At 38.0% G+C, this 25,642-nt stretch overlaps 3 protein-coding genes across 4 annotated transcripts in view; 2 read left to right on the top strand and 1 right to left on the bottom strand.

Annotated features, from left to right (window-relative positions):
* The window catches only part of sema3fa (sema domain, immunoglobulin domain (Ig), short basic domain, secreted, (semaphorin) 3Fa), a 71,968-nt gene extending 65,671 nt beyond the window's left edge, over positions 1–6,297 (top strand). For both annotated transcript variants that reach the window (XM_072452473.1, XM_072452474.1), the window contains 7 exons: positions 777–999; positions 1,708–1,796; positions 1,888–1,929; positions 2,011–2,168; positions 2,890–2,957; positions 3,037–3,170; positions 4,548–6,297. In XM_072452473.1, the coding sequence (XP_072308574.1) occupies positions 777–999; positions 1,708–1,796; positions 1,888–1,929; positions 2,011–2,168; positions 2,890–2,957; positions 3,037–3,170; positions 4,548–4,991 (1,158 nt within the window). In that variant the 3' untranslated portion in view covers positions 4,992–6,297. The remainder of the gene's footprint in view (positions 1–776; positions 1,000–1,707; positions 1,797–1,887; positions 1,930–2,010; positions 2,169–2,889; positions 2,958–3,036; positions 3,171–4,547) is intronic.
* A 1,964-nt stretch (positions 6,298–8,261) lies between these two features.
* gnat1 (guanine nucleotide binding protein (G protein), alpha transducing activity polypeptide 1) lies at positions 8,262–16,777 on the top strand. Its single transcript, XM_072452518.1, has 9 exons — positions 8,262–8,553; positions 9,275–9,317; positions 9,385–9,526; positions 11,198–11,355; positions 12,024–12,152; positions 12,605–12,734; positions 12,821–12,974; positions 14,311–14,524; positions 16,274–16,777. Exons 1-8 carry the CDS (start codon positions 8,448–8,450, stop codon positions 14,499–14,501), a joined length of 1,053 nt encoding a protein of 350 aa, XP_072308619.1. The 5' UTR covers positions 8,262–8,447; the 3' UTR covers positions 14,502–14,524; positions 16,274–16,777.
* Positions 16,275–25,393, bottom strand: edem1 (ER degradation enhancer, mannosidase alpha-like 1). Its single transcript, XM_072452507.1, has 12 exons — positions 24,748–25,393; positions 24,298–24,370; positions 24,081–24,184; positions 23,829–24,000; positions 23,252–23,435; positions 22,752–22,926; positions 22,275–22,395; positions 21,461–21,631; positions 20,688–20,761; positions 20,519–20,615; positions 19,840–20,022; positions 16,275–19,310 (listed from the first exon to the last, which is right to left on the bottom strand). Exons 1-12 carry the CDS (start codon positions 25,230–25,232, stop codon positions 19,221–19,223), a joined length of 1,929 nt encoding a protein of 642 aa, XP_072308608.1. The 5' UTR covers positions 25,233–25,393; the 3' UTR covers positions 16,275–19,220.
* Positions 25,394–25,642: the final 249 nt, after the last annotated feature.

The raw sequence follows: 25,642 nt of genomic DNA on the forward strand, positions 1-25,642 counted from the left end.
TTTACCTGTTGGTTTTGTAATACCAATGGAGATTTTAAGTCAAACATCCAGAGATATTTGTTCATTCAAATGTATTTTGACACTTCAGTGTTTTCACCGTTTATGAGCCACAAGTTGAAGGAGTTGAACCACAACTTATATTATGTGATCATGTCTTTATTGAGCTGCTTTCTGCTTGCATTAAAGATGGCAGACTTTGACAATAACTAAATGTTTATATGTTTGATCCAAGTCTCATGTATCATGCTCTGTGTTGAGCCAATAATCACAAGAAAACAAACCTCTTGCTTTTACAAATGACCGGATACCTTCACATAATAGTCACACATAATTTATATGTAATTAACTATGAATGTTTGGATTCATGGTCCTATATTTCTTTATCACACTGTACAAATCGTCCAGTTATAAAAAATACCTTCAAAAATACAAGCCAAGTACAAAACGATTCTGGTGAATGCATTATTAAGTAGTGCCACATTCATCTAATTTTGTGACGCTAATCACCAATTGTATGTCACAGATATGAATTATTAATTACTCTTCCAACATTTAATTAAATCCTGTATATGTAGCATTTTGTATTAAGAGAACCACCACTAAAAGCAACATTTCAATTCCCATTCAAACCTTATGCAAATACACAATTGAATGTTAGTTATACTCTATTTTGAAACTAGTCAATCCATTTGGGGTTTTGAGGTTGTGGATTTTTACAGTCTAGATCTTTTTTCTCAGCCTGTTTTTCTGATTCCCTTCTTCCTTTCGATTCTCAGTGTCCTGGAGGCACTTTCACCCCCAACATGAAATCCACAAAGGATTATCCAGATGAGGTGATCAACTTCATGAGAAACCACCCCACCATGCACAACATGGTTTACCCAGTGCACAAGCGCCCCCTGGTGGTCCGGACCAACGTTGACTACGAGTTCACCACAATCGCAGTGGACCAGGTCACAGCTGCAGATGGGAATTATGAGGTGCTCTTCTTAGGAACAGGTCAGTGAAGCAAACAACAACAAGAGATTGTTTCACACAATGAAAAACTGCCCTCAGTATTAAGAGCAGAACTACTGCTGTCTTTGTTCAAAGGCAAAAGTGACCTTCAAAATACATACAGCACAAAGCTATTGCTGTTAACATATTTTCAGTTGTTACTTTATTTGATTAAATTGGTTAGTTATTTAATTCTTAAATGTCTTTCTAATGCATAATATTTTAAAAGTTGTGTGTCTTTACTTTGCCCCAGGTCACGCTTGAAAAATAAGTCTCAATCTCATTGGGTTCTTACCTGGTTAAATAAAGGTTGATAAATTAAATTGATCAATTAAAAACATTAGTTGTCCCTCATACATTTATTGAACAAGAATGGATGTTCAATAAATGTTGCTGAATATGTAAATAAGCTGTTACAATCCAACTCAATTCCCTAATTTGTCAAATAGTGAAAATCTAGAAGAGAAAAAGTTTTGTTTTTGTAGTTTTTCAAATCCTGTTTATTTTAATTGGCAATAAAAATGACTTTGAAACAGCTCAGATCAGAAGATTATTTGGTTTTATGATTGTTTGGTTTTCTGATTATTTGGTTTTCTGATTATTTGGCTTTATGATTATTTGGCTTTTCTGATTCTGATTCTGATGTTTGAAAGAAAGCTTTTATCACTGAGCTGAACTTTATTTGACATTTCTTCTCTGTTTGTGTTTCAGACCGAGGAACGGTCCAAAAGGTGATCGTTCTCCCCAGAGACGACCTGCTGACGGAGGAGCTGGTGCTGGAGGAGGTGGAAGTCTTCAAGGTCTGCTGATTCTTTACAGTTCATTTGTCTCTGCAGCGTTTAAACCACAGTAATGTTAGACCTTCATTTACCTTCATGTCCATCACTACAGGTCCCCACACCTATTACCACAATGAAGATTTCCTCCAAACGGGTAAATACTTCTACTGCTCTCTAAAGCAACAATTGTAATGTTATCTGATGCACAAGATTTACCAATCTCTCGTGCTTTTAGCAACAACTGTACGTGAGCTCCGTGTTGGGCGTGACTCACGTGGCGCTGCACCGCTGTGACGTTTATGGAGAAGCCTGTGCCGACTGCTGTTTGGCCCGAGACCCGTACTGTGCCTGGGACGGCAAGTCCTGCTCCCGCTACTCCGCCTCCCAGAAGAGGTCAGTCTGCAGCACAAGCACTTCAGTGGACTTAAATAATGAATTCACAAACTATACTTGCATGTTTTTTATTGTCAGAATCAGAATAAGTAAAGCTTTATTGCCATTGTCAGGGAACAAAATTCTACTGGGAATGTGCCAATGGGCATTAAAAGGCATGCATAAAGTAAGGTATAAAAAATGAAATAAACTTTGAATAAATATGGACAGAAAAACAGTGTAAAAGTGCAAAAAGATATTGCAAATAGACAATTGTGGAAGTGAATTCTTTAAAGTGACGGATGAATGTTCAAGTCCGTTGGCCTGTTTACTTGTAATTCTCTTTTCAAAAATGTGTTTGTTCTAATAGTGAGATTAACTGTCAAATAATAGCACAAAAAAATGTTGGACAGTTTGATAAATCCAAGTTAACATCAAATTTGGATTTGTGGTCTTGGAAAGCCTAAATAATGATTAGCTTTTATGGTCCACTGCTGGTTTTAAGTGTTCAGCAAATTCTTAATGCTTCTTAATTAAGCAAAAGAGAATAATTATCTGACTTTCAGCATTTAGTGCTCATCCAACACAACTTGTCACAGCTGCATTAATGTTCCTTGCTAATGTTTCTTGCCAATCCCGATATTGCAACATTTGCATTTTTGAGGCTAGTTGTGCATTAATGCTAATGCATGCATAACATGTCAAAGTTCATACTAAGCAGTTTTCTCATACCCTTCTCCAGACGCAGTCGTCGACAGGATGTAAAGTATGGTAACCCAATCCGCCAGTGCAGAGGCTACAACTCCAATAGTAAGTGCGGTTATTCTTTGTCTCTGGTATGAAATATACTTGAGTTTATTTAATGTAAATTGTATTATCTGTTACGCAGCCAATAAGAACACGCTGGAGTCAGTTCAGTACGGCGTGGAGGGCAGTACCACGTTTCTGGAGTGTCAGGCCCGATCTCCTCACATGTCTCTGAAGTGGCACCTGCAGAAGGAGAACAGTGACAGGAAGAAAGAGGTGCTTTTATTTGTGGGCTTTATACTAATGTGAACCACCTTAGAGTGTAATATCATATGTTAATATTAAACTGGTTGGCTTATGATTAAAGTGTTACACCTGACAACACTGATCTGAGATTTAAGGTCTTCATAACAAAAGGTTTTCTTCCAGATTGTAAAAGAAAATCACATGAAAAGCTTTGCTATTTTGAAGGAATCTTTTGACTTGGAGAAACAGGACTTTTATAGATATTTACAGATACAGAGTTATTGTAACTAAGAAACTAAACAGAACAATGACTATTGTAACCCTTTGACAGAAAATGTCATCAAGGCCTTTGAGGGGAATAATATCTAAATTATCTAACTGTATTTACAACCTGGACAGCCACTAGTAAAAACACATGGGAAAGAGAAGGTAATCTCACTTTAACAGAAGATGAGTGGGTAAATGTGTGTGCATCCCAGTGGAGGACCACAAAATCACATGTCTGGAGGGAATTTTGCTGGAAAAGTGGTCCTTATTCACAAGGAAACGCAAATTGTTGGAGAAACTGTGGGAGTCAGGAGGCAAACCGCTATCACGTGTTTTCGGACTGTCCTGTCACTCAAAAATATTGAACAATGCACTGCAGAGAGTTTTTGACATTGCCATCCCTCTCAGTTTTAAAACTGAACCTCAAAACTCCTGCCATGGACACATAAAACAGACTTTTGGACTTAATCTGAACATGGACAAAACCTTGCACTTAATAGAACTTTTCTGTTGACCAGAATGTGCCGTAGTTTAAGTTCATAATCCAAGCACAAAGTGTACCATAAATGCAGTGTATGGTACACTTTGTGCCATAAAAGTAGTGAAATATTATGCCATTTAAATTGATTCCTAGTATAAACATCTATTTATCTTGGGCGGCCACTAACGATTATGAAGGTAACTGAATAATATGTGTATTATTAATTATAATTAGTTGTTTGAATTGCAAAAGGCCCATGAAGATGAGATTTTTACTAAATTAAAGTTAAAGATGAAGTTAAAGAGAATGTCTTTTATCCTTAAAAACAGACATTTCACACAATTCTTTTGTAATTCTGGGATGGTCATAGATAAAAGATGTTTCAACTTTCATCCAAAAGTTATTCTCAATCTGTGGACTAAAAAATTTGAAAATACAGCCAGGTCCGCAAATTGAGAATTACTTTTGTACGAAAGTCAAAACGTCTTGTTTTTATTAAAACAGTGTTCAGCTGAATTTTTCTACAATAGAACACTCCTGGACAAATGAGGGATTACACGATTCATTACTAACTTTGTCTGTGTAATGCTCAGACAAAGATTAGTTGAGGATGATCTGAATATTTTCAGCCCTAATCGTGTCCTCTTGTGGTTGTCCAGATCCGCTCCGAGGGCCGCATCCTGAAGACCGAACACGGGCTCCTGATCCGCTCCCTGCAGGCGTCCGACAGCGGCATTTACCAGTGCACCTCCACCGAGAAGAACTTCAAACACACTCTGGTCAAACTGCAGCTCGTGGTGATGTCCGGCCGCACCGTCAACAACGTCCTGGTGGAGACCGGCAGCCCCGCCCTGCCCCCGCTACAGTCCAGCGCGTGGACACCCAGCGCGGGGCAGTACAAGGACCTCCTCACCATCCTGAGCCAGCCCGAAATGGGACTCATCAACCAGTATTGTCAAGATTACTGGCAACTCGGAGACGGTGGACTCAGCGACAGCCCCGTCGTCAAAGCGAAAGGTCTGAAGGAGTTTAAAGAGCAAAGGAAGCCACGCAATCGCAGGCATCACGACGAGGAGACGACTGCAGCGGTGCCTCTCACATGAGGAGGCTGCTACTGAGCATTTTCCACAACACTGCTAAACCCCCCACACAAGGGACGGACTTGAGTGACGGACAAGACAGACTGAAACCAAAAGCAAACAGCACAAACACATATTTATTGTATGCTGTAAAAAGTAAATCTTTGTTATCTAGAGAGATGTTTTGTGAATAGTTACCTGTGCAAATATGGTTGTTATATATTAGTGTTATTGTGCATTACGTTGAAAAATTTTCATGTTCGATGTTTATGGGACGAAGCTGAAAGGACTTTAGAAGAAAAGGTGGACGTTTTTGACTGCTGGCAGTATTCAGTCTCTCTTAAGCTGGAGCCATGTCATTTTTGAGGTGAATTTCCGAGACTTCCTTAAAAAACACAACTCTTTCTACTGTATACGCCACATTCAAGCTCGACGCTGCACTTAAAGAGACATTCACAGATGCCTGGATGCTGCAGCTTTGACCACGGACACACACACACACACACACACCGGAAGCTCATTGGCTGACAGTCCAGTAGCCCCGCCCCTGAGCGATCACGTGACTTTCTTCCAATCTCCAATGCTGTTTTGTTTATATGTTAATAAGACATCTTGTATCCCTGTGACTGTCGTGATAAGCTGTTCTGGAAAAGGGTCTTATAATAATGACAACAATAATAACAACAACAAGAACACATTAGTCATTTAATTTAATTGCCTTTGTCTTTTTAGGGATTAGCGACTCGGACAGGCAGCTAAATGTGATATTTTCAAATTTTAAAAAAAGACGCACCTTCTGGATTAACACTCAACATTTTTTAAGCTCATTGATTCAAAGTTTGCATTCCTAGTCATAGAATAAAAGGCCATTTTAAGAGCGCTAGACTTCACATTATACGATTTTAGCATCAAAAAGCGAGCTCACTAAGTTATTGTTACAAGCACAACCACTGAAAAGCTAAGGAGAAATGTAGCCGACTGTTCCTTTACTTTGTGCATGGCATGTACAGTGTATGTAAATGGTACTTGTCTAATGTTGCTGTGGCTGTTCGTGAATGTCTTATTTCATTGTGGTGCCAGACTCGCCTTTTATGGTCAGAATTTTGGAGAGGTCGGGTTTCTCGCGTCAACAACTTTCTTTTTTTTTTCTTTTTCTGCGTTCGTCTCTCCTCAAGCATTGTTTTTGGTCCGGTCTTTTCTCCGTACGAGGCGACGCGATGTATCTGAACAAACATGCACAGTGGATGTTATTGTACCTGTAAATTTATTCTCTTTTCTTCCTCCATAAATGTTGACGACTAATAAATTAAAGCTCTATATTTTATAATAACATGGGTTTTCCGGTGGTAATGACGAAGCTGATAATGCGGCCCTATCTTGCAATGGTAAAAATGCATTGCCGGGCTCAAAGAAATGGGTCGGAAATACACAACTCACTAGAACAGTCCGATCGAATGTATTGATAAAAACAGGAGGCAACAACACGATCCAAAGACTAGGATGAGGTCAAAATATAGAGGTAAAACACATGGTAAATGAGGTTGGAACACAGACAAAAGACAAACTGGCACAACACAAAAGAAAAGAAACCATGTGCTGGACGTGACACTGTTATTTGAACCAGGTTTTTTTTTAATTCAGGGGTAAATTCAGCTCCAATGATGCATTGAAACCAATTGTTCTTCCGCCCTCTTGTGGCTCATGTAAGTACAGCTGTATGCAGGGGTAAATGCTCTATAGACATTATTCCTTCACTAATACTGACCCCTTGTGGCGAGGGGTGGAGTCTCTGATCCTGTCTCTAAATTGTAGTAAATATAAATATGGTATGGTAAATATATTGCCCAGAATAGACCTGAACATATCCTAGAAATGGTTTATTGGTAAATGCTACATCAATAGAGCTATAAAAAAAATACCAGTGTAATAAATGTTTTTCTTGCCCCACTGAAACATTAAAGATGCACTATAATTATTCTGTGGAGCCACCTGCTTGTCCCCATGGAGATGTTACTGCTGTGCCTAGAATGTTCTACAACATTCAGTCAGGTTATGTCCAGTTCCCCATGAAGGCCCTCACGAGGCCAAATGACAGATTAGATCTATGGGCAGGCAAGCCCCACAATTTTCATGTTATGTTTATTATTATTTTTTGCTATAACCTGTAACTGAATGAATACAGGTTAGATAAGTTGAATGCCATACCGTGGAACATTCCAGGCAAAGCAAAAACACGAAGACAGCAGGGGGCTCTGCAGGAAATGTTACTTAGTGCTCCTTTATCTTAATCTTGACTAATAAATGACATGCTAAACATATTAAAACTGACTACATTGTATATACAGTATACATATAATTAGTAGTGAGTGGATTAAGGTCCTTAACCAGGTCCAGATTGAGGTCAATGAGATGTGTCAGGTGAAACTGCAAATCTCTTTAAGCACTTCAGAGCTGCACATTATCCATCTGAAACAAAATGTGAGTCTGATGTCTCTGCTGTTCCACTGGGACAGTATCGGGCCTATCTTTGACCTCGTTACCTGCTTTTAGCACACAGACAGAACCATAAATAGAATATGTTCTACTGACAAATCTTCTGTCATCTAAAGGCGTCAAAGAATTTGATCAACTTATTACATTACACAAATACATGTATTTATTCATTTGTTTGTTTGTCTGTTCATTAATTTAATAGGGACAGCGCAATACGTTATAATAAATATGCAAGATTATAGCAACTTTTAAAAGACCCATCTGTTGTAACACAGAAGACAATTACAAAACAAAATTTAAAACTCAATTTCTTTTACTAAAAACATAATTTACGTTAACAACTGGAGACTTTCTCTGCTATTATGAAGCTAAGGGGGTGTCATTGTGAATTGCATGTGGCTGTGACAGATTCTCTAAAAGGGGATCAACCACTTGTCACACAATTGTACAAAATTAGGAAATTAAGAACTTGTTGGGAAAGTATTCTATGGGAATTTTTGAACAAACTGAATTCAGAAATGTGTTGCGACTGAAGCTGGATGGAAAATCAGTTCATTTAAAGAAAGGCCCTGTTCCCAGCAGCTCAGTTTGGGTGGAGGGAATCAAAATAAAGATTGATTTGCAATAGGTTTAATTGGTTGGGCAAGAATCAAATTGTCTGTATCTGGAGCCAGTCCTGGTCGAGGGCTTCAGAGATTAGGCTTTGAGCTGCTGTGCATCTTCCGCTGAGCCCAGCAGTCTCCTAAAGGTGAGCCCCGTCCTGAACTGAGGCCTGTCACACTTTACTCCTGTCCTTGTTCTCTATTGGTCCTCAGAGTCAGGTGGACACAGGATCCCCCAAATCCTCTTCTATGTTCAGCACATACTCTCAACTGGTCAATCTGTGTCTGCAGCCCCCTCTGGCACACTGTAGAGCCCGCTTTCAGGCTTTCAGTTTTCCAGATTTTTTTGTTTTGTGGGAAAAGGGCCTAAAGCGGGGGACACAGGATGGGGGCCGGAGCGAGCGCCGAAGACAAACGCTCCCGGGAGCTGGAGAAGAAACTCAAGGAAGATGCAGACCTGGACGCCCGGACAGTCAAACTGCTGCTGCTAGGTAACACCAGCCAAATATGTCAATTAACACAAGATGTAATATTGGAAAACAGCGGGAATACATAGTCTACAATCGTGTATATACTTTTGTCCTCAATCAGAGAGAAGATTTGAACACATATTTGTAGTTTGCTCAAATATTCTGAAACAACAAAAAGTCCTGATTTATATTTACCAAATGGCAATGTAGTTGAAAATCTGAAGAAAATACTAGAAGAAATATGGTTTTGTTTGAACAGGTTTAACTTTCCAATCCAGGTTAATTCTGAAACAACAGAGCATCAACACAAAGAGATTATCACTGACAAGGACACACCTGATACATCTCCTCAAAATGATCATCTAGCATTTAACAAACAACCACATAGCAACCAAACTTTCTCAGATAAAATGCATTGATATCATTATAGGCCTAGAAAACAAATCCTGCTTTGTCAACACTAGTTAATAATGCCTCGGGCTTTAACAAGATTAGACGGGTTATGTACAGATCAAACCTAATATAAGAAACTAGGTCATTCGATGTGTAATTATATGTCTAAATTAATAAATCATCTTTATTAAAGAGTCACCTGAAAGGCCCTCAACCCAACAAATTATTCAATTATTGTCAATTTGTCAATTTGTCTTCAGATATTCAACAATATTAATGCCCATTTCCTTTGTTATGAGTAGAACAGAAACATCTCAAACTGAAACATGAATCCTTTTCTTCTGTTTAGGTGCCGGAGAGTCGGGAAAAAGCACAATTGTCAAACAGATGAAGTAAGTTCCTCGTATTTACAGTTTTGGATTTCCAGTCCAAACATTTATACCATTATTCTCCTGACAGAATTATCCACAAAGACGGTTACTCACTGGAAGAGTGTCTGGAGTTCATCACCATCATCTACAGCAACACGATCCAGTCCATCATGGCCATCATCAAAGCCATGAACACACTCAACATCAACTTCGGCCACCAGGACCAGGCGGTAAACACACACCAAGCATGACACTTTATTCAACAACTACCGGTACATTCAATTATTCGTTTTTATTACTGGCTCTTCTGGTACTACACAGCAAAAAGTCATATTTTTTGAAAGTTAAAGTTGATCTTACTTTATGTAGATTCGACTTGAGATGTGACATTATTCTGGAACAATACTTTTCAAGGTCTATTATTTCGTCGAACAGGAAATTAATTTTCTGCATTGATCTGTCCTGGCTTTTTGCTGTAGCATTGAGCCACTGCAGCGCTGCCCTCGGGGAGCTCGGATTGGTCAGGACTAGGGATGTCAAGATTTTTTCTTTGATCGATAATCGTGATTATTCAGATCACAATAAGAACAAGAATAATTGTGATCATTTTAGAAGCAAAATTAAGTATTTTCAGTTCAATCTATAGCCCAAAAATATACCTGAAAGTAAAAAACTTTTATCTGGCTCTGTTTGTCACATTTAACATTATTTTGTCTTTCAGAAAGTTACATTTGAATAAAGCCGGTCACAAAATTGAGGAATAGTGCCATGTTCAACATGAAAATTATGAAGATTTCCCTGTCTCCGTAATCATGAATAATCGTAAATCAATTTTCTCACAATAATCTTAGCGCTAAAATTTCGTATTGTGACATCCTATTAAAGACTTTAGTTGGAGGATTTGTACCTTTTGTCCATGTTTTGGCCCGGGACTTGAATCCAGGACCTTCTTGATAGGAAGTGTGACTGCTGCATTCACTGGCACGGATTTGTAAGAGAAAATAGTTACACATTAAGTAAGAACATTTTTTTTATGAGGCTTAAATTGATTTACTAACTTACTTACCTACATAAGCAAAATCTCCTCAAATCAAGACAATGATCTTAAATCACGCATTACTTTTCGCAGCATTTTATAGTATTATTATTTAAGGAAGCCTGTTAAAAAAAAGATTGAGGAATATTTAGTGTCAAATGTGGGCTGGGAACTTCTATCGTTGCATATTGTGGAGATACACATTTGTATGCACCTATATCAGGGGTGTCCAAACGTTTACAATCGAGGGCCACATGATAAAACATCGAGAAAATCAAGGGCCAATGACGGACATTGATGCTGTGAATCATTTTTAAATCAGGTCTGTTTCACACTAAAACGTTATTTATCGAGGTTGTAACAATAGATTTTAGTCAAATTTAAGTGAATTCAGGATGTTCATCTTTGTTTGAATAAATATGAGTAGTTAAGATGTACTTACTCTTCTTATTTCAAGCTGAATTAATTGCCAACAGGGTGCAGTTTTTGTACTTTCCTCGTGAGCGAACACATTATCTTATTTCAAGCTTAATTAACTTAGTCAGAACTACTCAAAACTACTCAAATTCTGTTCAATATTCTACCAGAAAAGGTTTATTGCCATTGTCAATGAACAGAATTCACAAACATAGGAACTTGCTTTGGTGATTCGGTGCAACATAAAACAATGAACAATGAACAAGGTTGGATATTAGATTTTTGCAGTGTCAAGACAAACAAAGATGGGTCAGAGGGCCACAATTGGCTCCTGGGCTATAGTTTGGACCCCCTGTCTATATTCTTATAACGGTGCTACTTCCGTTACAAGCTCATTTCTCAAACCTGAGTGGATTTCTAACCACTTGCCCTGTGAATCCGCCTTCAGGATGATGCGAGGAAGCTAATGCACCTGGCAGACACCATCGAGGAGGGCACCATGCCGAAGGAGCTGGCCGATATCATCCTGCGTTTGTGGAAGGACTCCGGGATCCAGGCCTGCTTCGACCGCGCCTCCGAGTACCAGCTCAACGACTCGGCTGGATAGTAAGAACAATTGTTTGTCAATGTTGTACGGGAATCTTACAGGTGCCTGGAGACCGTTTGATAGGTTTATGTCATTTTACTTAGCAATAAACTGCAACCTAAGTAGATTAACCTCAACATTGATCTAAAATGGCTTAATGATAAAAACAGGTCCATTGACTTCCTGTTCAAACCTGGAGAGCTGAAGAATAGAGAATGGTTTGGCATTTAATTCAGGGAAATTGGCATTCTATATGTGTTTATCATTATTTATCATATTTAAAAGAGGATTTGGGTTAAGATTAAGTTTAAGATTAGGTCTTTGTGACATGGAATGTTAGAACTGTTTTATTTTTACAGGTTTGTGGGAGAAAATGTTTATTTTAGAAAAAATAATATCTCACATTCAGAATAAAATTAGGGATTAAGGTTAGGTTTGGAAACCATTCATTTAGTTAAGATTAGAGCTTTGGCACCTGAAATGCAAGTGCCGAAATGCTGACCTTTTGGGGAGTTATTTGCCGCCATTTGAATGCAAAACTACACTTCTGCTCATGTATTTGTCTTCTGTGTTCTCTTCTCTATGTGTCTTCATAACCTTCTGGAGTGATTTGATGTGCTCTCGTGTGCAACACAAATTCCCCTCGGGGCATTAAAAGTTTCACTCATTCATTCATTTTCTCGATCAGCTACCTGAACGATTTAGAACGACTGGTTCAGCCCGGTTACGTGCCCACTGAGCAGGATGTGCTGCGATCTCGAGTCAAGACCACCGGTATCATCGAGACCACGTTCTCCTTTAAAGACCTCCACTTCAGGTAAAGAATATTCAAAGCGCATCTGACTATACACTTCACTAAAATGTAGTAAACACAATTACATGTCAAATTTGACTAAAAAACTAGCAACCATGTTGTAAACAAGGGCCAAAAAGTTATTTCAATCGACACATTAGAAAGAAAATATATGACAGCACCTTTATGTTCTTAAATGAGTGTTTCAAACTGCGTGAAAAGTGTGTTTCTTGTGCGTAAATAGTCTCTGCATTTTGGATTGAATATTGTGCATTGATGACAGAGGGATTCCTTTTAGAACTCGGTGCTACTTCCTGTAATTTCCTCCTTTTAGTGTTCTTGTTTTCTTTACAGACTGCCACTTGACCGCAGTAAAACTACAATAAATATTTACCGTCCCACTAAACGAAGTAGAAAAACTTGAAAAACCTGCGCTTCAAACATTCCTCCTCTCCTCACTTTTTCTTACTGCTCAGGATGTTTGACGTGGGCGGACAGAGGTCAGAGAGGAAGAAGTGGATCCACTGTTTCGAAGGAGTGACCTGCATCATCTTCATCGCAGCTCTGAGCGCCTACGACATGGTGCTGGTGGAAGACGACGAAGTGGTGAGAGCAGAGAAGAAGGCGAATTCTTCATGTATAATTGAACGTTAGTCGATACCAAACACCCAAATATCCTGAATCTGTTTCAGAACCGAATGCACGAGAGCCTGCACTTGTTCAACAGCATCTGTAACCACCGCTACTTCGCCGCCACCTCCATCGTCCTCTTCCTCAACAAGAAGGACGTGTTTGTGGAGAAGATCAAGAAGGCCCATCTGAGCATGTGCTTCCCCGATTACGACGGTGAGCGCAGCATGAGCATGAACCTGGAGTGTGGGGATTTATTGAAATAGAATCCATTGTGTCAGTTTAGATGCGTTTGGAAAAGGGTTTGGTAAATGCACACACATAAAACTGATCTTTATCTGATGGATAATCTGAGTTATCAGATTTTTGGAATGTCATGTAAACCTCTAAATCATTGTGAGTAATCTGATTTATTTCTGATTGTTCACACCTTTGCATGCGTTAAAGTAAAGTAAAGGAAAATACTGCAATACCGCTGTTGACTCTGAAAATCGTTCATGTAAAATTTGGAATCAAACTGGGACTGATGATGCGTTCACACTTGCAACACAGGGACTGATACAAAAACGGGAGTAAATTTGGACAAAATTCCAAATTAATCCTGGACAAAATCAGGACTAAACAAAAAATAAAACAGGACCAAACAAAGTCCACATCGGGACTAAAATGGGCTCAATTTAGGATCAAATAATGACAAGTGTAAACGCAGCCTAAATTGAGAACAATCCTAAACCAGGACTAGAACAGGACTAAACGCCAATATTTGCACTAAACAAAAGTGACCGCACCCAACAAAAGTGAACGCCCCCTAAAAAACTGACAAACCTCACCGCCATGTGTTTTGGATGATTGATGATGAGATTTGTGTACGGGCCAATAATCAGATCTAATGAGGGTTGTCTGATTACTCAAGCCCTCTGATCATCATCCGGCCAGGTAACTGTAGGGATGGAAGTAACGATATGCAAATATCACAGTACGATATATCATCATGATATTCATTTCACAGTGCGATATTTATGGTGATATTTTGGAATATTAGAACTACCATATTTTCCGGACTATAAATTACACCGGAGTATAAGTCGCACCAGCCAAAAAATGCAGTGTGAAAATAACAAATAATATCACATATAAGTTGCTCCGGAATATAGGTATAACTATATAAGTATAAATATAAGTATAAGTCGCACCCCGGCCAAAACTATGAAAAAAAGTGCGACTTATAGTCCGGAAAATACGGTACTACTTTTTCCTCGACCATGACAAACATCAATGTGAATAATTCATATCCCAAAAGAATTAAGGTATAAAAGTGCTTAAAAACAGCATTTGCTTCATGTTGTCTGCACTGAACTGGTCTATGTAGTTCCTTAAGTTTACATTGTGAAAGCTCCACGATATTATTGTGAGACTTTTGACGATACAATGTCACGATATTTGGGTTATTGTTAGATCCCTCCGCTGCCATAGAGATGTGCATGGGTTTTCTAAATACAGAGTTGGTTTTGAGAGTTGTGTGCTGTAATAAATAGTGCTGTTCTTCGCACAGGCCCAAACACATACGAGGACGCCGGTAACTACATTAAGATGCAGTTCTTGGACTTGAACATGCGCCGAGACATCAAAGAGATCTACTCCCACATGACCTGCGCCACAGACACGGAGAACGTCAAGTTTGTGTTCGACGCCGTCACCGACATCATCATCAAAGAAAACCTCAAGGACTGTGGGCTCTTCTGAACCACCCACTGCAGCAAACACGGGTACAACACCAGCATCGTTAAAGGTGCACTGCGTCACTTTTCAACTCGTCATCGTAAATACGTTAGTCCTTAAAGAATAAAGTCTAAAGAATAAAGTCTAATGAATAAAGTCTAAAGTTTAAGATGTACAACTACAGTACGTGGCGGTAATGTAACACTTGGATACCAACAGCCATAAAACACCAAAGAAGAAGAAGTGTTCCACAGTATGGCATTAAACCATGGATCTATTATATTAACACATTTAAACAGTACTACTTTATAGTGACACCTTTTAATAAACCTTACATAGCCTTAATAAAGCATGAACATAAACTTCATAATCCATAGTGAACAAATAGATTATCAAGTTATTATTTGTTATCTAGATTATACAGACACTTAAAATACCTTTTATAACAAAGACAGTGGCATTATTAAATCAAAATGTAAAAAAAAAACATTTCATCAATAATACATTGATTCGTAAATATTCTCCATATTTCAACTGTTATTTTGTTGATTATGTATTTAAAAACTCCCAATGTACAAAAGAAATAATTGTTTGACTAGTTGACTGCTAAAATCTTTAGTTGCAGCTCGAGTAACAACTTTATTCAGGGGTTAGGAGTTAGAGAATGAATGAAGTAGTTACTAAACCTGAATCATTCTTAATAAACTATTTGTTCATTATGAATTAAGTCTTTGTTCATGCTTTATTAAGGCTCTAAAAGTGTACTCATTATAAAGTGTTATCAGTCATAGCATTTATTTAGTTACAGGTGTTGCTTGAAAAAATACACAGCCTGACTGAGATTGCCTCTCCATAGATCCGACCTACAGTATGGCTTTGCTCAGTAGCGCCCCCTGCTTGTCTCCATGAAGATATTGTATGGCATTAAACATTACAAACTTGATTACAACATATACACACAAACATTTAGCATAGTGATGAACGTAGACACACGTGAAGCCGTCTTTAGCTTATAAACGGGGCTCATAACATTGAGAATAATATTCTCAATGTTATATTATATTAGATTATATTCAATCTGTGGAACTTTCCAGACAAAGCAAAAGCATCTCCATGGAAACAAGCAGGTGGCAGACTCTCCAAGAAGGACCGTGAAAGTCATGATTATCACGGCCAGAACTACTGCCATTAACGGTCACAATAGTTATTTAAAAATGACGATTGAGTTAAAACATGTTATGGATGTTAATATTTATAACTTTAACATTACAAATAAGTAATGTTTAAACAATTATTATAGAATTGCAACAGCGATCTAGACAAAAAACATCATGGATAAGTAGCTTTTTTTCTTTACAATCTGGTGGTGTTATGGCAATTGCACTGGGAAAAAATGACTTAAGATCTTGAATGAAGTAAGTAATATTTATCTTGGTTTGTGTATATGTTTACCGTCTTAAAATACAATTTGCCAATGTCTTTTCCTTATTTTTAACAAAATAATACAATTTATTCTTGTTCCATTGTCAAATCTTATTTTAGCACAGTCAAAATCTACTGAAATCAAGAAAAATATATGACTTATGACATTAATTATCATATTTAGGTCAATCTTTCCAGTGTCAATTTAGGTCAATCTTTCCTTTGTTGGCAATTATCACAGTTAAAAAAAAATTCAACAAAGGATCAAAGGTCAAAGGACATTTTTATTACAATAAACTGTATTATTGTTTATTGTCCCATCCCTAAGTTGCACAGTGCACCTTTAAAAAAACACTGAAACCTTATTTTCGCAGGTTGCTTCTGTCCCTCTTCATCTGCTGTGGACCCAACGTCAAGCATGAATAGTCAACTGTGCAACAACTACACAGGCTTCGACTGTTTGTTAGTTGGTCTTGTCCGAATGTACGGTTTTGTAGTCGAGACCAAAGGATTTTTCTAACATAAATAAAAATGAGAATTAAATTGCAGTAAACTAATGTTGAAACGAGAAGTTGTCACCACCTGCAAATGCACTTGACCGTGTCAGAAGGATGTAAATAAAACTAGTCACGCTTCTATGCACAGTGTGTAAAATGATACACGACAGCTCCGTAGTATTACATCATTGTTGTATTTATCAAATGCTTTATTCAAGACGAAATCATACACATTTAAAAGGGCATATTTCAGGTATATTTAAGATTATTTGGGTTTGAATTCAACTGTTTCATATGTGATCTACGACGCGTGTAAACCTATATCTAAACGTAAAGCTTGTATAGCGTTTGGTTGTTGTTTGAATAAAAGGCAACACAGACCCGGCTCTTGTTCACAAATTTGTTTTATTAATGCACATTTTAGCCCTATTTCAATAAACCTAATGTTGCACAGATTGAAGAAAACCTGAGATTTTTTTTAAATCAAGGATTAAGACAATTGTAGTTTTCCAACACAAAAAACTATGGTGAATAGTTCTTTCTAATTTCCACCCATAAACTACATATTTTTACAAACGCAGCTGAAATGAACCTTACACTGGAAAAATGTACAATCTTAAGTAAGACAATGAGTTAAAAAGTGATGGAAGTTGTATTTGTCTGGATTTTAGGATATTTTGACTTTCTTGAAATAAAATTTGCCAATAGAACAAGTACGTTTTGTCATTATTTCAAGTGTAATAGCATTGTTTTTCTCATTTCAAGTGAGAAAATGCTGGTCTTTATCTTATTCTGATTAAAACAAGCTATTTTATGGTTGTTCTATTGTCAATCTTACTTTAAGGTAGTAAAAATATACCCAAAACAAGATAAATGCTACTCATTTCAAGCACGTTTTAAATAATGATCTTGTTTTAGAGGGTTATTTCCTCAGCGTAGACACCCTTTTGAACATTCACAGTACCTCAACTCAGTGCAGTCATTATTAACCAAGACAAATTCTAGTGTTTTAGTCCTTTTGTCTGCCCTGAGTTTACCCACATAAAAAAATATTGTGCAAAACTGAACACAAAGCTCAAAAAGTAAAATAATCTACCTAAAAATGTCAATTTGTCTCGCCAAGTTAAAATAAATCTTTGTAATAAACTGTCACACTTAACATGGACACAATACATGGAATGAGATTGTGTGCAACAGCAATGGCTTTTAACAAACAGAAAAAAAAAGTATAATAAACTGGAAGGCACTTTTAAGATACAGTAAATACAGTAAGATGGCTGTTTACTTCTTCTGCAGTGCTACATCAACAAATTTTATATTTTTGGAACAAGTCTTTATAATAGTTAAGTGCAGAATGTATTGACAATTTAAAAGGAAAATCCATCAATTACTTAATTTTTTAATTGAAATATTATGGCTTAAAACAAGAATAAAAACAAAATTAGTGCACATATTGTGGCATTAGCACTATTAAATGAAACAAAGAAGAATACTGTTCCATGTTATTAAAATGTGTTGATGTGTGCATATTTGTCAAGAAGCAGAGAGATGGTTTTAACTCCTTGACCACAATTATAACCGAAAAGTACTATTGTCTATTAATTGAGATATGGAGTTAAAATGGTTCTTTTGAGACACTGAAAGTAAAATACAACCTGAATTATGGAAATGCTGCATAGGCTACGTCCAGTCTTTGTTTGTTGGAGCCCTTTTTCTTCAAGATATCGGTTCTCAAACTGTGGTCCAGAGACATTTAGTGATAGGTTCATGTCACATTTGTAATTTCTTTTTTTTCTGAGTTTTATTGCTTGATGAAAGCTTAATCCTGATTTTAGTCCTGGTTTAACTCGAGTTAGACTTAATTATAACACAATTCAATTCTGGTTCAGCGATAGTTTAATTGTAGTTTTGGCACACATTGTTCTGAAATAGGCAAGAATTAATTTGTTACATGAAAAGTCCCCGGTTTGTTCGTGTGGGATTCGGAGTAAAAAGGTTTAAGAATCCCCAGTTGGAGCACTTTTGTTGTTGCGGTTGTATGAAGAGGCACCTGTCAGGAACTGGATTTACACTTCACTGGTCGCTGTGTCAGATATAGTGGCCACAACGTGTTTAAGGTGGCTCATTGGCACTGTTCCCATCGTTCAATAATAATAATAACAATACATTCACAAGAAATACAGTCGTTGTTAAAAACTGCTTCACTCATTCACCCTTTGGCCAACAGCTAAATTAAAAACTCAAAGACACACACTCGAATCTGAATAGTTTCTCAGGTATCCCTATAAATCCCTATAAACCCTATAAACCTGGCCAGCCAACAGTTAAGTCTGGTGCTACTTTTGGAGCGAAGTTTAGGCCATTTCAATATGTATATTTATGAAAAAGGAAAATGAAATCTGCAATTGTGACCGTTTAGCAGGAAAGGAAGACAACTTAAATACAAGAGGTTTAAAGGTGCACTACAGTATGAAACTTTTCAGATGTGGAATGGAGATGTTATTGCTTTGCTTGGAACGTATCGGTCTTGCATTTAGCATTTAACAGAAAAAAAAAATAGAAGCCTGAAGTCGCTATAAAGAAGTGGACCTGGCAACTATGGACTGTGGAAAGTTTTAAGTTACATAGTGCACCTTTAAAGACCAACTTCGCCCAAAAACAGTGAATGTTTTTTTTTTTAGGATGACCAGGCCAAGACTTTTTGCAAATGGTTTCTTCTGCTGATGCCACGCAGCAGACCAGGCACAAAATGGATCGGCACAGTTCCCTTCTAACCTCGCTCCGTCGTCCCTGTTCTGAGGTGAAGATTTGTGTAAGTTTAGAGTTAAAACAGTCCCACCATGTTGTCGATCTGTCTCATGTAGACACTCTTCAAAGGCAGGGCATAGCGCCGCTCCTCTGGGATTCTGTCACACTGTGGAAACAAGGAACAAATTCATGAATACAAGATTATAACTTCCTGTAAACAACAACATAGTTAAATCATGTGTTGTGAGGTTGGATATAAAAGATTGTGCGTCTATTTCTTTACAGATTTTCAGGGTGTGTAAACTTGCGTAACTTTAATTCTAGATTTGTGACTTGATTTGGTCCCGTTTTAGTCCTGATTTTGCTCTTGTCTTGTCTGTGTTTAGTCATAATTTTTGCGTGAACGCACCATTAGTTGCGAGAAGAACACTGTTTTCTTATTATTTGCAGTAAAATGATCCATGTTCTGGTTGTGTAATTGTTGCATTACACAAACAAAATCGCTAAAGAACTGGACCCATGTATGATAAAGTTTTTAAGACAATTTTAATTAGTATGTGATGGTGGACGAAAATTGAATATCGTAATACTCGTTAGGATTGATCAAACAGTACAAACAATTACTGATATCCATATTGCCCGCTGCGCATTTGCCCACATATGATTTGGTTGAATATTCATATATCCAGACTCACGTTGCTGGTGTTGCTGTGGTGCCATTTGCCGGGCCCCGTCTCGCTGAGGGCTCGGTCTTCACAGGGGCCCAGGTCGCTCCACTGCCGCTCCCTGAAGCGTTTGTCGATGGGAACCACGTGTCCCTCTGTGGTGAAGATGTACTTATTATCAGACCTGTGCAGAGGGTTGTCCTCGTCGAACAGCTGCAAGAACAGAAACAAAACATTATCCCGCAGAAAGGAAAAGCAGGTCTTAACATGTATGAATGATAATAAAATGCAATAGATATTAGTGCTGTCTCACTACAAAAAAGGCTCTTTTTATCAAATAGGAGATTTTCAACATATATGATTTCAGTTTGTTTTACATGGTCCTATAAAAGTTGTTTGGGAACTTGTTTGTATTTTTATGGACTGTGGATTGGATATTAATGTTGATCAAGACCACGCTAAAAAGGTCAATTTTATCTGTATCAATACCTCCTCAAATCATGATTGACTTTTGATGCTAGCTTTTGTACTGATTAGTCTCAAGGTCGAGTACATTTTAATGTCCAAACAGTACAGTACCAACTGTACACTGGAAGAAATGATAATGAAATGCATTAGGGTTGTGCAATTCATCAAAATAAAAATGTAATTACAACTGGCATAATATAAAAATAAAGATAAGAAGGAAATTAAATGTATTACAAGGTACCAGATAAAGGTATTTGCAGGTCTCGCTGAGAAAGAAGCTCTCCATGCGATCCTCCTTTGATTTGTCAACAACATGATGGAGAGTGGCGTAACCACATCTGCAAAAACACAGTCCGTTTGAAATATTTTAAAGATCATCTTAAGCAGTTTGTAGCATTTTACAGACGTACCTGACTTTGGCATTTTTTTCAAGGCTCTGGAGAATATCCATACCAACATGTAAATAAAAAGGGTTTTTGGTCGCCTGTAAGAGATGAAGGTTGAGGTGAGTGATATCACAATATATTTCTTTATTTGTCCATGCAAGGAGCTTCCTCTGAAGAGATTGATAAAATGGGTGTCTTTGGGTGAGACAACAAATCATATCATAGTGTGCTGTAGCTTTAGTGACCTCTAAAAGACTATTTACAGCTTCTAAATGGGCTCAGATCATGACCAAGAATGGCTGAATGATTTAGGAAAAATATCTCATTGTGATCTCATTTGACAAGCATTGTGAATAAGGCTAGAAAGTGCTAAAATGTGCCCCTCAATGTTTTGCTGAAGTTTAAATATTGTACAAAAGGTGAATAGCACATCAAATTAACCACAAAGGGCAGACATATTACTTTATATATTTAGTCAGTGCTTTATACCCTTATCTAGGATATTACACTAAACATTTCTGTTATGAGACAATACATACTCATTCAGTTTTGCACATCAATTGTCCAAAACAGCAATTGATTTTGATTGTACAATTCTGTCATAATAGAATAATAGAAAAATTATATTTTGTCTGAAAATATTTTTTGTGCGAGTGTGATAAATCTTGCAGCCCTATGACCAAAGCACTATTTTTTTTAATATAATGACATTTCAGGTCTCTCCTGGAGATAAAAATAAGAAAATGTATACATTTTAAAGACACTCGGACACAAATGACTGAACCCTCCTGAGATACCTGATAGAGCAGGTAAGTGGACTCGACCAGCTCAGGCCTGAGAGGATAGAAGAGCACGTCGGGGGCCTGAAGCTGCCAGTTATACCTCTCTGGCAGGGCCCCAAAGCGCTTCCAGATGGAATAGTAGAACGCGTGCAGACAAATGGCATTATCCACATCCCCACTCAACACCTACGGAAAAAAAGTGAAAAAACAACACATGGGTTAATTAATGCATAATGAATTATGCATCGTGTAATGTAACGTGATTAAAAGAATGTGGATGAAACCTCCATCATAGACATTTTAAAAGGTATTTTAAAGATTCAGTATGTAATGTTTCTGGTGCAGGGTCTGCTATCCGCTTGTCTCCATGGAGATGTTATTACTTTACCCAGAATGTTAAACTTTATGGTAATAAACGCATCGATCTCCATGGAAACAAGCAGAGTTTGAACCTTTGTCATGTTTGGTGGGATCAGTTTGGCATAATACACTGTAAACCTTTTGAGAAAATTCAACAATTGCCCCCAGAGAATAAACAAAGTGTATTAGAGTAAATTCTGAAATAGGAAAATAGTGTTTGGGACAGTGTTGTTTGCTATTGATCAAGAGTAATGTCAGCCAATAAAACAGATGATCAAACATCTACTTTTGGCTATGGGGTAATGGAATAAAAAACATAACACATCTTTGCTGTCATGACGTTTATCTAATGTAAAATACAAGTGATATGTTAAGATTTATGTTGAACAATGAGCAGCGATTTGATACAGACGTTGAAATTGTTGAAGGAGAACAGGTCACATACTTCTATATACGGTAATAGTCTGACCTGAAGTCCAGGGAAAAAGGCCTGGAGGGAGTCGATCCAAGTGTTCATGATTTCACCGCTGAACATGTTCACGTTTACGTACAGAGGCGGGTCTCCTTCGCCTTCATTACACGACTCACGCCTGAGGAGAAAAACAAAACAAATGATGAAGTTTATCCATTTAGTTCATTGGTTTACATGGTTGTCACAAGTTTTCAAAAGCACCAATGTGTTTCAAACTATCTTGGTATGTACTGAATGGTAACACTTTCTTGTAAATGACTTGTCATTTCTATAATTTGACTACTATTATTGTCAAGGAAAGCAAGAAAGAAAGAATTTCTTTGAATTGTTTTAACTTTGTACACAACAATAGTTTCAGAGGAGCAAAGACACAAAATGCATTGTATTGTATTTCATTGTATGAGCATAATAAATGACTAGTCCTATTGTCCGATCACATGATATTTAGGTCACTGCCTGTAAAGAGGGACTCACCCTCTTCTCATATGGTTCTGAATGCTCTCATAAGCCGACTGGAACATCCTGTAGTCCTCCTTTTCCCCAAAAAGGATGTATGACTTCAGTAAATACTCATAAAAGGAGTCCGTCCCAGCTCCAAGGCCGCTCTGTTTCCCTACCCACTGACCCGTTTGGATGTTCACTACATTTCCTGCAAGAAAAGAAACACTGATAAATGCAAAATCATCAGCTTTAGCAAAAAGAATGACATGACAATGAAACTTTGCATTTTATTTTTTACAATAATAAAACATTTTTTTATAAATGCATTTTCACACCAAGCTTTCAAATTCACCCTCCCATACAAATTAGACCATTTTAGACCAATTAAACATAAAACTCTTTATGGGTAAGTGATTATAGTATTATTTTGGTTCATACCTCAATCCCTCACAAAAGGACTTGGCAGAACTTTTCACAAAACTAATCCCAGGTGTAATATTTCAGTTTAGTTTCACATGACTGCAGGCATGTACCTAACAAACCAGTTTCGTTGCTCCGTAACTTCCAGAGAGCTCGGACGGCTCGTCTGGCAACCCACTCGAATGTAGAGTCTCCAATAAGTCGACTCAAAATCCCAAACTCCACCAGCAAAGAGCCGGCCCCCGCAGTGCAGGTCTCATTGATGCTGTCGGGGGGGACTCCAGTCTTCAAGTTCACCTGTGTTTAACGTTTAAAAAAAAAGTCAGGCCACTCACAATTTTCACGGCTTTACTGTGCAACGCTCACGTACAAAACCAGTTGTATTTTTTACACAATGTCTCCGCTTTGTTAAACATTGATTTTGTGCATGTTATACTCCCATCGCACACAGATTAAATCAAACCCATGATTAAACTGGAACTAAACCCTGAGCTACGTCTGGACTAGAAGATGTCCATGATTGATGGGACAAGCTTTTTTTGACATGATCCTTAAATTCATATTCACTTTATTGACAATAAAGCTTACATTCTGCCTTAGATCAATTGAACTGTGTGTTAATTAGTCAACACAAGTTGACAATACAAGTTACATGTTCAACGTTGGCACAAAATTGTTTGTATTACTCACCCTGGGATAAGGAATGCCGGTGTTTGTGTTCTCGAAGGCTGGCAGCAGACGAACAGCCAAGTCGTGAGCCAAATGCAGAAGTTCATTGTCATAGTCCTCAAAGCCCACTTCTCCAAACGGGTGCTTTGGGTCGGTCAGGAGGATGTGCGCCGAGATAAGACTTCCCAAAATCCTTCAAGTAGAAAGCGAAATACATATTAAATGCAACTTATATTGTTCTCAATCTCTGGGATCATAAGAGCGCATTTGTACCTGATGTTTGCCTCAAATACTTGAACCGTTGAGTCTTTGTCAAATGACACAGTATTGATCACCAGCTTCACAGCTTTCTGGAATTCTGATACATTGCCCAGCACCTAGAAATAAATCAAAAATGTGATTAATAAATAAAATACACAATTGTGTCCCAAACATTTCTGTGCCAGTTGTTTTTCAATGTTATTAACAGTTGTGAAATGAAACTTCTTACCAAAAGAGTGTCAAGGGTGTCTATCAGTGTAAGTGAATAATTCCCCAAAACATCATTAATGTTGATGTTTGACCTGAAATATAAAACATACAGTTATTGAGAAAGAATGCAACTGAACAGTCAATATTTTGTCATCTTTGGAGAATTGTCCTTGACTTTAAATCGATATGAAACAGGTAAATGCCCGTTTTATATCAAAATAGGTCTATAACTGAAATGTAATAATTGGGATATCATTGTTATGACACAGAGTCTTTCTATTTGTTTTGAGGTGTCCATGAAGTATGATGTCACGTGTGCGGCCCAGCGCTGGAACCACAAACACACAACCATTACATGTAAAACAGGACAGTGCTGGTGTGGGCAGCAGTGTCTGCAGCAGCACATTTGACTGTTTGAGCCTATGCAAAGAGCCACAGTTAGGAGAAGTGTCCCAGGACAGTGACTCACGGGTTTAGCACGTCTGGTCCCCTGCCTTCACAATCTATGGGGTTGAGCTCATCCTTGGGAAAAGCATATTTCATATAATTGTCATATCCAAAATAGAACATGTCTCTGGCCATGCCCTTCATCTTTGTCTTGAGAGAGTTCGGGAAGGAGCTGTATCTGCGGACGTACTCGTCCTGTTTGCCCTGGAACAGCCCCAGGTAAAAGCCTTGGTAAGAGCGAGGCGCCGCGGGCTCATGTCCCGCACGAGCGCACACACTGCCCGGCTCCTCATGTCTTTTCACTAGTATTTGTTGAGACCAAGTCTTACCCCTGGACTCCGCGCCTTTTTCTTCATGAAATAATAAGTCCAGTTTGTGCAAATTAAAACTTAGAGGAAAGTTAAATCCGAAACTGACGCCTGGTCCAAGTCCAAACGCTAGCCACAGCAAACAGCTGAGAGACAGTCTCAAAACGACCAGCCCCACAACTAATGACCTCCATTGCATCTTTGCCCCGTGACGATGTTAAAACGCATTATTTTCCTCCACACGCCGAGCGATGGGTTTGAGAAATTCTCTTTATTGGCAGTTACTTGCTGGTCCACAGCTGTGGTAGTAGCGGTTCCTCTTCACACGCTTCCTGTCAACAAACCAGTCCCGCCCTCAACTGAATCCTGATTGGTTCGCAGAGGCTGGCGTCAGTTGAGCTGTGCCAAAGCGCGCCCAGCCATTGAACATCAACCTGTCAATCATGTAACTCGTTTACCTGACGTATCTCACAAGTCCATTGTGACTCCACCAATCAGCAACAGCCACAAAGATGATCCGCTCAAATGATTTAACGAAATTATTACTATTTATAACTCCTTTCCGTTGATGTATTCAAATCAGTTTGAATTTCAGTGCAGTTTTTTTTA

This window comes from Eucyclogobius newberryi, unplaced genomic scaffold, assembly GCF_026437365.1.
Source record: "Eucyclogobius newberryi isolate DKJ021-1_F unplaced genomic scaffold, fEucNew1.0.hap1 SCAF_19, whole genome shotgun sequence".
Classification (NCBI taxonomy): Eukaryota; Metazoa; Chordata; class Actinopteri; order Gobiiformes; family Gobiidae; genus Eucyclogobius; species Eucyclogobius newberryi.

What these genes read in the sequence shown, in the direction of transcription:
- edem1 (XM_072452507.1), bottom strand. Translation starts at nt 25,232, where the DNA reads ATGCAATGGAGGTCATTAGTTGTGGGGCTGGTCGTTTTGAGACTGTCT. An exon ending in GGACCAGACGTGCTAAACCC is followed by an intron (nt 24,371 to 24,747) that starts GTGAGTCACTGT and finishes TTTATATTTCAG; the next exon opens with GTCAAACATCAACATTAATG. An exon ending in CCTTTTTCCCTGGACTTCAG is followed by an intron (nt 21,632 to 22,274) that starts GTCAGACTATTA and finishes TTTTTTCCGTAG; the next exon opens with GTGTTGAGTGGGGATGTGGA.
- gnat1 (XM_072452518.1), top strand. Translation starts at nt 8,448, where the DNA reads ATGGGGGCCGGAGCGAGCGCCGAAGACAAACGCTCCCGGGAGCTGGAG. An exon ending in CTCAACGACTCGGCTGGATA is followed by an intron (nt 11,356 to 12,023) that starts GTAAGAACAATT and finishes TTTCTCGATCAG; the next exon opens with CTACCTGAACGATTTAGAAC. An exon ending in TGGTGGAAGACGACGAAGTG is followed by an intron (nt 12,735 to 12,820) that starts GTGAGAGCAGAG and finishes AATCTGTTTCAG; the next exon opens with AACCGAATGCACGAGAGCCT.